A 12,587-nucleotide genomic window follows, 5' to 3' on the forward strand; every position below is an offset into this window, starting at 1 on the left:
ATTAACCCAGGAGTACTGGGATCCTCTGCAAGCTGGATCCTCTTCCTGACTAGGACCTCTTGGATCCCAGTGTTCCCAGCAGGGTCACTGGTTGACACAGAGCACAAGGCATCCTGAACTGGGGGGGCACCGCCCCCCCAATGTGTGGGGCAGGGGGTTGCTGCAGCCCTGCAGCTACAGGGGGAGCCCTGGCGGGGGGGGTCCCTTCCCAATTTGCAGCACTGAGAACCCCAGGGATCGGCTCTGCACCGGGACCCCCTGCCAGCACCCGTTCACTCTGGATCCTACTGAGAACCCCAGGGATCGGCTCTGCACCGGGACCCACTGCCAGCACCCGTTCACTCTGGATCCTACTGAGAACCCCAGGGATCGGCTCTGCACCGGGACCCACTGCCAGCACCCGTTCACTCTGGATCCTACTGAGAACCCCAGGGATCGGCTCTGCACCGGGACCCACTGCCAGCACCCGTTCACTCTGGATCCTACTGACAACCTTCTGTAACCACACTGCAGGGGATCCTCAAGCCACCCCAGCACCCACCTCCTTCCCGCTCCACCAGCCCTACACACCAACCCCCCCAGTGAGGCAGAGAGAAGGGGGCCAACTGTGGTTTAACTCGTTTTATTTAGACTCATCAAGGTAATTGAGGCCCGGCTGGACCATGCACATGGGGCTGAGACCCCGTAGAAACGCAGCAGTACGTCAGGAGCGGGGCAGGATGGGGGGAGCTGCAGCGGGCGCAGCGCCCGGGCTGCCAGGGAACGGTCGGCTGTTGGGAGGGGGTTCACGAGAGCTGCCCGCAGTCGGTGATGGTGATCTTCTTGCTTGTTTTGCCATCTTTGGAGCCGCAGCGCTCCATGGCCTCCACCACGTTCATCCCCTCCTTGACGCGGCCGAAGACAACGTGCTTGCCATCCAACCTGCGGGAGAAGCACCGATCACACCTGCCACCCGCCACCCCCACGCGTCACCTCCCTGCGGGGGGACCCTCGAGCTCGCCCCCCGCTTACCACTCGGTCTTGGCGGTGCAGATGAAGAACTGGGAGCCGTTTGTGTTGGGGCCAGCGTTGGCCATGGACAGGATGCCAGGGCCCGTGTGCTTCAGGATGAAGTTCTCATCGGGGAACTTCTCCCCGTAGATGGATTTGCCGCCGGTGCCGTTGTGGCGCGTGAAGTCGCCACCCTGCAAAGGCGGCGTTTTGTTTCACGGCACCCACTCGGCAACCGGGCGCACGGACCCCGCAGGCAGACCCTTCCCACCCCGCTCTGCCAGCACCCGACTCCCAAACCCAGAAGCAGCACCAGATCCCACCCGCCCACCGCAGCGCGAGCGCCACGCACCTGGCACATGAACCCAGGGATGATTCTGTGGAAGCAGGAGCCCTTGTAGCCAAATCCCTTCTCACCGGTGCTCAGGGCACGGAAGTTTTCTGAAAACAAAGAGGGAAACTGCTGCGTACGGCTCATTTTGGCCCGAGTTTGGGGAGCATCCGCGTTCGGTGCGGCCGTGATGCTGCCGGCACCGCGTTACCAACCTGCTGTCTTGGGGACCTTGTCTGCAAACAGCTGCAAAGAGAGGAGAGGCTGTTAGTGAGGCTGGGGGGAAGCCCGGCCACCCCCCGCCCCGGGGGCACCCCCAGTTTTGGGGATCCCCCCCCTCGCTGCTGGGGAGCCGGATCCCGGCCGCGCCTGCAGGGCGCTCCCCACCTCCCGCTGTCATCTGGAGACATCTGGAAACTCTGAACTAACGGACATGGCATCCCAACGACTTTAAATATGCTGCACGTCTCACCAGCGGCGCAGATGCGCATTCGTTCTGCTGCTTGGCAATACATTCGAACCAAAAGAAAGCGCCACCCTATTCGACTCCCGCCCTCCCCAGCGGAGCCGCCGCCTCCGTCCGCCGCCCCCGGGGGCACCGCGGGCGGGCGGCGCCATCTGCGCGGCCCCGCGGGCGCTGCCGGAGCTGGAGCGCAGCCCCGGCCGTGCCGAGGATGCTTCACCCCCCCGGGGCGGCCGCTTGGCGGGGCGCGAACGCTTCACCCCCCCGGGGCGGCCGCTTGGCGGGGCGCGAACGCTTCACCCCCCCGGGGCGGCCGCTTGGCGGGGCGCGAACGCGCTTCGCCTTCCGGGCGCCAATCCCGCGGGGATCGGGTTGCGGCCGCTCTCGCTCCGCGCACAACGGGAGCACAACGGGAGCATCTCCCGGGGGATGCGGATGCGGCTCGTTGCGCCGCTCCGAGCCGGGGGAACGGGGACAAAATGGCGGCGCGGGCAGCAGCCGCGGCCCCGATGCTGCGGCGGGGGAAGCGCCGCGGCCAAACCCGCGGGGCGGAGCGGATCCCCCCCGGCGGGCACGCCCGCAGGTGCGCAGGGCCGGGTTCCCGCGGGCGCGCCCCGGCCGGCCCCGCAGCCGCATCCCCCGCGCGGAGCCGCGCCGGCTCTTTGTTCCTCCCCGGGACCGCGCGCCGCTCCCGCCCCCAGCCCCACCGCCCCCCAGGCGCGGGAGCCACGTGGAGGTGGCGCGGGCTCCCCGCCGCCCCCCCGGCCGCGCAGGCGCAGCCCCCCCCGCCCCTCCCTCCGCAACGGCCCCCGCGGGGAAATGGCGGCACCGCGCCCCCCTCCCCCCCACCGCACCTCGAAGGTGACGCGGCCCAGGGGCTCGCCGTTGGCGGCGATGTCGAAGAAGACGGTGGGGTTGGCCATGGCGGGCGCGGCGTGAGCGGGGGGGGGAAGGCGGCGGCGACGACGACTCGGTGCGGCGGGCGCGGCGCAGCAGAAGGCGCGGAGCTCCCCGCCGCCCTCTATATAGGGCCGGGGAAAGCCCGCCTCCCCCGCGGCACCGGCCAATAGCCGCTGGCCTTGTGGCGGAGTGGCGGGGCGAGCGGCCAATCGACGGCGACGCGTTTGAAAAAGGGGGGGGAAAGGCGGGGGCGGGAAGGGCGCGGCGCGCGTGCGCGCTGTCTGCGGGTTTTGGGGGGGAAGGGGGATGGCGGCGGCGGGGCCGGTGCGGGCCCGGTGCGCAGAGCGGGGCCGGGCTGCGGGACGGGCCGCAGCGGCCTCTGTTGGGGCGCTCGGGCGGCCCCGAGCCGCAGCTCCCGCCGGGAGAAGCCCCAGGGCCGCCCCCCCCGCAGCACTGGGCGAGGAGCCCCGGCCACGCCGCTCTGCGTGCGGTTCATGGTGATCGCGGCGGGCACGGCTCAGCCACCCGGGGACACCCACCCACGCGCCCACCCACGCGGGGGTGGCACCTGCCCAGCAACACGCGTGAGCCCCGCCGAGACAAAATCCTTTAATAGCCAGAGACGAGGGAACGGTCCAGGGAGCTCCACAGCCTGGGGGGGGCGTGGGGAAACGGGGGGGGTGACCCCCACACCCCCTGCTGGGCGCGTGTGTTACACGAGGAAGCAGCATCTGCACATTTATACAGGGGGCACGGGCCCCGCAGCGAAGCACTTGCTTTTAAATTGGGGGGGGATAGGGGGTGTCTCGGGGCCACACACACAAACACACAGTAGTGTTTTTACACTATGTACAGCCTTGTGCTTCTGGGGGGGCTGAGCCCGTCTGTCTGTCTGTCCCATTCTGTGTTTGGGGTGCAGGGGGTCCCGGCTCTGCAGGGTCAGGGTCGCGCTGGCGCTGCCCCCCCAGCCCCGCCGGGGGGTGGCGATGATGGCTCAGTTGTTCTCAAAGAGGGAGAGGAGGTCGTCGTTGCTGCTGCTGGGGAGGTCGGGGGGGCCCAGGTAGGAGAGCAGCTCGTCGGGGTTGGTCAGCTCAGGCAGGAGCTGGGGACAGCGCCTGTGAACACCGGCCCCCCAGCTCCCCCCCCCACCCCACGGCGGCCGGGGGGCCCACAGCCGGACCCGCAGCCCCCTCCCCGCGCGGTACTCACGTCCAGGGCCGGCTCCGAGCCGTCGCTGGGCGCGGGGGGGAAGGCGAGGTCGGTGGCGTGTGCCGGGCCGGGGGGGCCCAGGGGGGGCCGCGCTGGGGCGCCGCGGTGGTGCAGGGGCTGCGCCGGCTGGTTGTGCAGCCCCGGCTGCACCGGGGGGTGGGACGGCTCTATCCGCCCCGACGGGGGCAACTGGGGGGGCGAGAGAGCACAGGGGTGAGACCCTCCCCCAGTCCGAACACCCTTGGAGAAAGGGGGGTCCCCCACCCCCAGCCCAGCTGACCTGTGCGGGGAGAGGGGGCACAGGGGGCTTCTCGGGGGCCAGGAGGCCGCTGGGGATGTCGGACTGGTAGGAGATGGGGGGGGGTCCTGGCGTGAAGTCGCTCAGCGTTGGGGCGCCGGGGGCGCCGGGCGGGGGGAAGGGCTCGGGGAAGCCCCCGGGTCCCGGAAAGGTGGAACCTGTGGGAGGAAAGGAGGCGATTTGGGGGGGTTGGAACACGCCAGGGCCCGTCCCCCTCCCGCATGGGTCCCTCCGGTACCCGGGGCGGCGTAGTCGGCAGCGGCGCCCGCGGGTGGCGGCGGCAGCGCCGGGAAGGGCGCGGAGCCGGGCCCCAGCGCCGCGATCATCTCCATGATGTTGGGCAGCACCATGTGCGTGGGGCTGAGCGTCCGGCACCGCTTCAGCGCCGGCCCCTCCGCTTCCTCCTTCACGTGGACGTCGGGTTTGACGGGGACGGGTTTCCAGCTGCAGGTCGGGTCGATGGTGATCTCCTCGTGCTCCGAGCTGAGGACGGCACAGGGCGGGGGGGGCAGGTTGGGGGGGTGGCTGCACGGCCCCTCGGGGGGGCGCAGGGTGGGGGGGGCAGGTTGGGGGGGTGGCTGCACGGCCCCTCAGGGGGGGCGCAGGGTGGGGGGGGCAGGTTGGGGGGGTGGCTGCACGGCCCCTCGGGGGGGCGCAGGGTGGGGGGGGCAGGTTGGGGGGGTGGCTGCGCGGCCCCTCAGGGGGGGCGCAGGGTGGGGGGGGCAGGTTGGGGGGGTGGCTGCACGGCCCCTCGGGGGGGGGCGCAGCGCTGGCCGCAGACGGAGCAGGGACACTTACTTCTGGATGTGGATCAGGATGCCCAGCATGTACTGGTCCACCTCCAGTCCTTCCAGCAGAGCCGTCTTACTGCAGGCGGGGGGGGCAGGGTGAGGGCAGGGAACCCCCCAGGCAGGGAAACTGAGGCGCAGCCCCACCGGGCCCCCACTCACTTGCAGACAGGACAGCGCCACGTCCCCCTCTCGCAGTTGAGCTGCAGGTAGGACTCCAGGTCGAAGCACTGCGGGGGAGAGCGGCGCCTGAGCCAGCCGGAGGGGCCATGGGGGGTCACTCCCCAGCCTCCTCCACCACCCCCCCACCTGTATGTGGCGGCAGTCGTGGCCCCTGGCCGGGAGCTGGATCCTCCGGAAGGTGATGGGACACTTGAGGGACACTTTGATGGCCGTTTGCTCCACACCGTCCTCACCATTGGGCCCCGGGGTCCCCGGGATGGTCCCGCTGCTGAAGTTGCGCTTGACTTGGGGGGGGAGAAAGGGGACATACTGAGAGTCAGAACTGGGATACTGGGATACTGGGATACTGGGATACTGGGATACTGGGATACTGGGATACTGGGATGGGGGGGCACCGTGGTGGTATCTGGGCATGGTGCCCTGTCACCCCAACATGCTGGAGCCCATGGACCAGTGTCCCCCTCAACCCATTGCTGGAGCCCCAGGACGGGGTTGTCCCCCCCCCACCAACTGTGCCGGAGCCCCAGGACAGGGGTGTCCCCCCCCCACAACCGTGCCGGAGCCCCCGGACCAGGGCGTCCCCCCCACACTGTGCCGGAGCCCCCGGACCGGGGCGTCCCCCCCAGCACTGTGCCGGAGCCCCCGGACTGGGGCATGCCGCCCACACTGTGCTGGAGCCCCTGGACTGGGGTGTCCCCCCCACACGGTGCTGCAGCCCCCGGACCGGGGTGTCCCCCCCACACTGTGCCACATCTCCCAGACTCGAGTGTCCTCCCCAGCCGTGCTGGAGCCCCTGGACCAGGGTGTGTCCCCCCCTAAACCATTGCTGGAGCGCCCAGACCATGGTGTCCCCCCCTCACTGTGCCGGAGCCCCCGGGCCGGGCTGTCCAACCCCACGCAGGCTCCGGGGCCGGCGGTGCCGCTCACTTTTGGTGATGCAGTGCTCGGCGGGGAGCAGGCGCTTCTTGATGAGCCCCTGCAGCACCGAGCGCACCGAGGGCCGGTGCACCAGCTGCAGCACGAACAGGTGGGACTGCGGAGAGATGGGGGGGGTGGGGGGCTGAGCCACGGCCCAAACCGCCACCGCACCCCCCCGGGGACCCCGCGGTGACTCACGCAGCAGCAGGCGGTGACGGTGATCTGGATGGTGTTCCTGCCGGGCTGGCAGACGTGCTTCAGGTAGAGCGGCTTGTGGGAGGTCTTGTTGTCGCCGCGCTCGATGGTGAGCGGCGTGGCGTTGACGCTGACCTGCACCGACGCCGGCCAGTTGGTGTTCATCTGCCGGTCCTCGTGGTGATAGCACTTGAACTGCAGCTCCAGGTCAGGCCTGGGGGGTGGGCATGGGGGTGTCTGACAAGAGCCAGCGCACCGGGTACCACCGCGCCGGGTACCACCGCGCTGAGTACCACCGCGCCGGGTACCACCGCGCCGGGTACCACTGCTCCGGTACCACCGCACCGGGTACCACCGCGCCGGGTACCACCGCGCCGTGCCCCACAGCGCTGCGCTGTGCCGAGCCGCACACCATTAAGCCATACAACGCTATGGCAAACTGTGCCATGTCGCACCACGCAGTGCCGTGCTGTGCCAAGCTGTGCCGTGTAGCGCTGCACCGCACCGTGCCAAGATATACCACGTAGCACCGCGCCGTACCGCACCGTGCCACATAGCGCTGACCGAACCGCACCACGCTGTAACGCGGCACCGCGGCACACAACGCCGAGCGGTGACCGGGCACCGCGAGCAGCGCCGTGTGACGGCCGGGGGGTCACCGCGGCGCTGGACCGCGCTCTGACCGCCCCCCCGCCAGCCCCACCTCATCATGAGGGTCTTGTAGACGGAGTCGCGCAGCTGGAAGACGTGGTTGCTGACGGCCAGGTTGTGCTGCAGGCGGAACGGCTCCAGCACCACCCCGTCCCGCACCGGGAACGTCAGCCGCAGCTCCTCGCCGGGGGCCGGCCCTGCGGGGGCAGCGTCACAGGGACCCCCCGACCGCACCCGCCACCCTGCCCGGGCAAGCCCCGCCCACCAAGACCCCACCCTGCAGGAAGCCCCGCCCCACAGAGCCCTGCCCTGACACCACACCCCAGTGTGCAAAACTCCTCCCACTCACAAGCTCCACCCCTATGGCAGAAGCTCCTCCCACTCAGAGGCCCATCCAATGCAGGAAGTCCCTCCCACCGACTGCCCCTCCCACTGTCAAAAAGGCCCCAGGAGGCCCCACCCTCCCAGTGGAAGCCCCTCCCACCAGAACCACTGCCCTGCCTCAAAGCCCCTCCCACTGAGGCCCCACCCTTCCCAAAAGCCCCTCCCACTACACACAGCCCCTCCCCCTTTCCAGGAAGCCCCTCCTACTGCCTCTATCTGGTCTCTCATTGGGCAGCGGCTTCAAGGTCCCCTCCAACCCCACCCCCCAAACCCCTGGCAGTGGCCACGCCCCCTGTGCTGAAGCCCCGCCCTTTTCCTCCAGCTCGTCCCCACAGCAGCCTGCCCTTAAAGGGGCAACGGACATGGTGGGGCCCACCCCAGCGCCTGGGCAGGACATCTCTGCGATGTGCCCCCCCTAACATCCCCCCCACCCCCACCTACCCGCGGGGGGCGGGTGCAGAGAGGTGACACTGGGCTTCGCGTCTGGCAGGAAGGGCGACTTCACGTCCTGACCCGGGGACACGTAGGACGGGATCCCGCTGCCCGGCGTCATGGGGGGGGTGGGGTTCCCGGCCAGCGGCGAGCTGGGGTACCCCGGCAGCGACCGGCCCGGCTGCGGAGGCACCGCGCACCCTCAGCGCCCGGCCAGGCGCGCCCCCCCGCCCCGCCTGCCGCCGGACTCACCCCGTTAACGGCCGCCTGGCTGTAGCCGCCGAAGCCGCCGCTCTGCCCGTTGAACTGCTCGGCCGGCTGCGGGAGGAGGAACGTCCCCGCGCGTGGCACCAGGGGACAGCGGCCACCCGGCCCCCCCGCCCCGTGCCCGCTGTCCCCCCTCCAGTACCTTGTAATAGGGTCCGGTGTTGCCCGAGGTAGAGAGGTACTGGCCCATGCCCTGCTGCAGCCTGTGCCCGGGATAGGAGGGGGACGGAGCGGAGGACTGGGGGGCGCTGAGCGGGTACTGGGCCCCCGCCGCAGCGTACTGCCCGCCCTGGAGATACGGCTGCGCCGGGTAGCCCTGCGGGGCGGGGGGGTCAGTGCTGGCGGCAGGGAACGGTCCCGGCGCACCACGGCACCCCGGCACGGACACCCACCTCGGTGGAATACGCCCGCTTGAGGCCCTGGCGGGGCAGCTGCTGGCTCGGAGCGGGGCCGGGGTAGCTGTGCTGGGGCAGCCGCTGCCCCCCGTACAGGGGCCCTGCGCCGGGCGCCCGCACGGGGCTCATGCCGACGGGGGACACGCCAGAGGGAGCCATGACGCTCGCCATGCCGGCCGGGCTCATGGCGGGGCTGCGCGGGCCGGCGTGCGGCAGGAACTGGCTGCTGAAGGGCTGCCCGGCGCCCATCTGCGGTGGGAGAGAGGGGGCGGTCACAGCAGGGCAGGGGCGGCCACCGGCGCCCCGGCTCTACCGCGCTCTTACCGCGCCGTACTGGCTCAGCTCCTGGCTCTGCTTCTCCTGCAGCGCCGCCACCGTCGCCGTGGCCGTGGCCGTGGCGGTGGCAGCGGCGGCAGCGACGGCGGCGGCGGCGGCCGCCTGCGTGAAGTCGGCGGGGGGGCGGCCGGCGTGCGAGGGGAGCCCCATCCCGCCGGGGCCGCCGGGGCTGCTGGCGTAGCTGGAGGACAGAGAGCCGGGTGAGGGGCGTGCGGTGGCCCCGCGGCACGTGCCACAACGGCGGCCACCGGAGCGGCCTTACCTGGCGGTGAAGCCCGGCGCGCCGGGGTAAGCGCCGCGGCCATAGACACCTGGTTGCACGTAGCCCTTCCCAGGCGCCCCCTCGGTGAACGGCTGCTGCGGCAGGAACGGCGGCGAGTTCATCCCCGAGCCGGTGCCAGCCATGCCGGGCAGCAGCGGGGTGCTGGAGCCGCTCCCCCCGGGGCCCATGGGGCTGCCAAAAACCTGGAGGGTGCGGGGAGGGGGGGACGGCAGCAGGTCAAGGGGGGCGCGGGGGGGTCCCCGGAGCGGGGTCGGGGATGCTGCGGGTACCTGGCTCTGGGAGGTGTTGCTGACACCCCAGACGGTGGTTACCACGGAGAGGGATCCCGCCGGCTGATTGGTGCTCGGTTGCCAAGGAACAGCCTCGTATGCAAATGAACCATCACTAGAAAGAAAAACAAATTAATGAAGCCGAAGGACAGAAGGACACACGGAGGCCACGGGCCGGGGGGGCAGCGGGTCCGGGGGTGCGGGGCTCACCCGGAGGGTTTCATGGGGTTCATGGAGTTCATCGGAGCACGACGGGGCTGCCGAGGCGGCGGCGGGACAGCGTCACCGGGACAGCGTCACCGGGACAGCGTCACCGGGACAGCGTCACCGTCCCGGGGCTGCGGGGATGAGGAACCGGCGGGTGAGGGGGCGGCCGCCCCAGGAGGGGACCAGGGACCCCGAGGGGGGGTGACCCGGAGCCCGCACGGCCCCTCCGGCCCCGGGCCCGGGTGTCCCGCCCGCGGGTGGCACCGGGAACCGGCCCCGCCGGGGGTGGGGGCGCCGTGTCCCCCCGGGAACCCCCCACGTGGTTCCCCCCAAAATCCCCGTGGGCACAGACACCACCCCCCCCCGGCCCCGCCTCCGGGTGGGGGAACCGCGGGGACTTTCTGGCCCCCCCAGCGCCGTCCCCCGCCCCCGGTGGAGCCGCCGCTGGGTATTTCCAGCGCGGCCCAGCAGCGGGGGGGCCCGCGGGGTCACCCCGGCGCTCTCGGTTCCATCCCCGAGGGCGGCGCGGCCGGGGGGTTGAGGCGCGGCGGGAGCCGGGCCCGCGCGGCCCCCGGAGCCGCCGCCGCCCGCCGGTGCTGCCGAACCCCGCTCCGCGCTGCGGGCCCGGCGGCACCGCGGGGCCGGCCCGGGCTCCCCCGCCGCTGTCATGGCAACCGCCCCCGCCACCCCCGCGCGGGGAGCGGGCCCGCTCGTGGCTGCGCGCGGGGCCCCGCCCGCCCCGCGCTCCCGGACTCACCGCTGCCGAAACGGCCCCAAAATGGCCCTGGCGGCGCCGGGCGCGCGCGGCTGCGCGGAAGCTGCGCGGGATTTTCAGCCCGCGCGCGGCCCCGGCTCCATTGCGGCGGGGGCGGGGCCACGCGGGGGGGGCGGGGCCACGCGGGGGCGGGGCAGGAGCGCGGAGCCGAACCGGGCCGGGCCCCCGAGCCGAGCTCGCGCCGCCGCGCACAATGGGGCCGCGAGCTCATCGGTGTGCACGGCCCCGCCCCCCGCGCCAGGCGCGGGCAGTCGAGCACCGAGCGGGAGAGCGGGGGAGGGGGGGGGGGGGGTTTGTCGTGACACGGGGGAGGCCGTGGGGGTGCGTGTGTGACCGCGCGTGTGACAACTCGCGGGTGCGCGGGGGTGACCGGCGTGTGACAGCGTGACGGGCGGCGCTGACAGCGGGGGCGGGACCCAGAGCCGCGTGTGACAACGTGTGCGGGGACACAGACCCGCGTGTGCGGGGACACAGACCCGCGTGTGCCGGTGACACGACGTGCAAACACCCGGGGTGGGGGGGTGCACCCCCCACGGTGGGGAGACCCGAGTGGCACCGGGGGGGGACTCTATATTTGAGGGTCACCCCCCCGTGTCCCAACCCAGGACTCTCATGGGTGGACATGGTGCTGCCAAGTGTTTGTGGGGGTGACGGTGCCCCCCAGGATGGGCGAACCCCCCACGGGTGCTCTGGAAGCTGGGGGGGCTCCAGGTGGGGGGGACCAGCACCCCCAGACCTGCCTGACCCCCCCCAACAGAGGCAGCGGCCACAGGGGCGACTGCGACACAAGCCTGGGAGGAACTGGGAGGGGGCTGGACCCACTGGAACCCCCCAGGGACCAGCTCCCCCCTGGGAAACAGGGGGGGACATCGCACGGTCCCTTTTCCCCCTGGGGGGGCTGCACCGACCCGGCCCGGGCAGGACAAGGACTCAGGCACCAGCGTTGGGTTGTACAAGGTCTGTAGTTAAGGAGGGAGGGGGGACGAGCGTGGGACAGACAGACGGACGGGCGGGCGGGCGGGCACATGCTGCCGCCGCCGCGCTGGCGCTCAGGCCAGGTCCTTGAAGGCGTCGAGGTTGAAGGCCGTGTCCAGCAGCCGCTGCAGCTCCGTCAGGTGCGTCTTCTTGTTGCCGGTGGCGGGGGCGGCCGCCGGCTCCCGCCCCGCGTACCTGCCGGGAGAAGGGAGGGAGTGAGGGGGGGTCTGCGCCCACACCCCCCCCCAAAGCGTCACAGCCGCTCCCCGCAGCCCCTACCAGACGGGCTTGGCGCGGTTGATGGTGGTGCGGAGCCGCGGTTTGACGTAATCGTAGTAGCCCTGGTTCTTGTGCTCCTCCTGGCACCACACCAGCTCGGCCGCCGGGTACTTCTCGGCTTCTCGCTGGAGGAGGTCGAAGGGGAACGGGGAGAGCTGCGGGGGACAAGGGACGGTGTCACGGCGGCGTCACGGGGGCTGCGGCGGCCCCGGCACGGGGACACCCCGCTCACCTGCTCCACGCGGGTGATGGCCACGTCCGCCTCCATCTGCCGGGCCTTGCGCTCGCGCGTCAGGTCGTAGTAAACCTTACCGGTGCAGAACAGGACGCGCTTCACCCGCTCGGGGCTCTGCGCCGCGGGGCCGTCGTCGGGGATGACGCGCAGGAAGTGGGTGCCTGGAGAGGGAGGGGACGGCGCCGTCAGCGGCCGCGCTCCAGGACACCCCAGAGCCCCCGCAGACCCATCAGTACCGGGTCTGGTTCCCAGTACAAAACTGCTGCTGGGTTGGTGCCAAACTAATGGTGGTTGAAATTCAGTTTGATACTGGAATACATAACAGTTCTTATTTTGATTAAGAAACGTGTTTGAGTGTAGTTATAACGATCGAAAATTCAGACCAAAACTGCGATTACTTTTGCACCAACCAAATACACGTGACATTCCGATTAGCTGTGTAGTTATAGAATTTGGATTCATTTCCCAACTCAACCAGACCCAACCTGACCATGAGGCCTTCGAGTCAGTTAATTTTAGACTAATAATGGGTGAAATGTCTAGCACAGCTTAACTTTAATACAAATAATAAACAAGCTATCAGCAACTCATTTTTAATAGTAGAACAAGCGCTACCCTGGAATTGCGACGTCAACCATTGAGAGCTGATTATCGAGTGATTAGTGCTGAATTTTGTGGATGTGCTTCACTTAAACTTTGCTCATTATCAGCTCATCTTAATCCAAACCCACGGCTCCTCATTGAAGGCTGCCGGGCTCCACAAGACCCCGCTCACCGAGCGTGCGGAATAAGAAGAATGTTATAGGATTTGTATGAAAATATTG

The 12,587-nt window shown here is 70.4% G+C and overlaps 3 protein-coding genes across 5 annotated transcripts in view; all 3 read right to left on the bottom strand.

Moving 5' to 3' along the window:
* Nucleotides 1–606: 606 nt before the first annotated feature.
* On the bottom strand, nucleotides 607–2,790 carry PPIA (peptidylprolyl isomerase A). Its single transcript, XM_082072728.1, has 5 exons — nucleotides 2,639–2,790; nucleotides 1,537–1,567; nucleotides 1,343–1,431; nucleotides 1,012–1,184; nucleotides 607–921 (listed from the first exon to the last, which is right to left on the bottom strand). The coding sequence occupies exons 1-5, from the start codon at nucleotides 2,705–2,707 to the stop codon at nucleotides 786–788; spliced, it is 498 nt and encodes a 165-aa protein (XP_081928854.1). The 5' UTR covers nucleotides 2,708–2,790; the 3' UTR covers nucleotides 607–785.
* A 492-nt stretch (nucleotides 2,791–3,282) lies between these two features.
* Nucleotides 3,283–10,391, bottom strand: ZMIZ2 (zinc finger MIZ-type containing 2). The gene is made up of 19 exons (XM_082072734.1): nucleotides 10,257–10,391; nucleotides 9,503–9,630; nucleotides 9,293–9,407; nucleotides 9,003–9,205; nucleotides 8,729–8,921; nucleotides 8,402–8,653; nucleotides 8,152–8,325; nucleotides 7,995–8,060; nucleotides 7,752–7,923; nucleotides 6,979–7,123; nucleotides 6,279–6,489; nucleotides 6,090–6,195; nucleotides 5,289–5,446; nucleotides 5,142–5,209; nucleotides 4,990–5,058; nucleotides 4,430–4,674; nucleotides 4,174–4,349; nucleotides 3,894–4,082; nucleotides 3,283–3,786 (listed from the first exon to the last, which is right to left on the bottom strand). Exons 2-19 carry the CDS (start codon nucleotides 9,532–9,534, stop codon nucleotides 3,679–3,681), a joined length of 2,682 nt encoding a protein of 893 aa, XP_081928860.1. The 5' UTR covers nucleotides 9,535–9,630; nucleotides 10,257–10,391; the 3' UTR covers nucleotides 3,283–3,678.
* Nucleotides 10,392–11,217: 826 nt separating this feature from the next.
* OGDH (oxoglutarate dehydrogenase) overlaps nucleotides 11,218–12,587 on the bottom strand; it is a 33,061-nt gene continuing 31,691 nt past the window's right edge. For all 3 annotated transcript variants that reach the window (XM_082072490.1, XM_082072491.1, XM_082072489.1), the window contains 3 exons: nucleotides 11,761–11,924; nucleotides 11,529–11,683; nucleotides 11,218–11,444 (listed from right to left, as the gene is read on the bottom strand). In XM_082072490.1, the coding sequence (XP_081928616.1) occupies nucleotides 11,324–11,444; nucleotides 11,529–11,683; nucleotides 11,761–11,924 (440 nt within the window). In that variant the 3' untranslated portion in view covers nucleotides 11,218–11,323. The remainder of the gene's footprint in view (nucleotides 11,445–11,528; nucleotides 11,684–11,760; nucleotides 11,925–12,587) is intronic.

This window comes from Streptopelia decaocto (assembly GCF_964273445.1).
Source record: "Streptopelia decaocto genome assembly, chromosome: 25".
NCBI lineage: Eukaryota > Metazoa > Chordata > Aves > Columbiformes > Columbidae > Streptopelia > Streptopelia decaocto.

Coding starts and splice junctions, on each gene's coding strand:
- PPIA (XM_082072728.1), bottom strand. CDS start 2,707: ATGGCCAACCCCACCGTCTTCTTCGACATCGCCGCCAACGGCGAGCCC. Junction 1,568..2,638: donor TGGGCCGCGTCACCTTCGAG/GTGCGGTGGGGG, acceptor CTCTCTTTGCAG/CTGTTTGCAGACAAGGTCCC. Junction 922..1,011: donor TGCACCGCCAAGACCGAGTG/GTAAGCGGGGGG, acceptor CTTCTCCCGCAG/GTTGGATGGCAAGCACGTTG.
- ZMIZ2 (XM_082072734.1), bottom strand. CDS start 9,534: ATGAACTCCATGAACCCCATGAAACCCTCCGG. Junction 8,922..9,002: donor GCGCCGGGCTTCACCGCCAG/GTAAGGCCGCTC, acceptor TCTGTCCTCCAG/CTACGCCAGCAGCCCCGGCG. Junction 5,059..5,141: donor TGGCGCTGTCCTGTCTGCAA/GTGAGTGGGGGC, acceptor CCCCGCCTGCAG/TAAGACGGCTCTGCTGGAAG.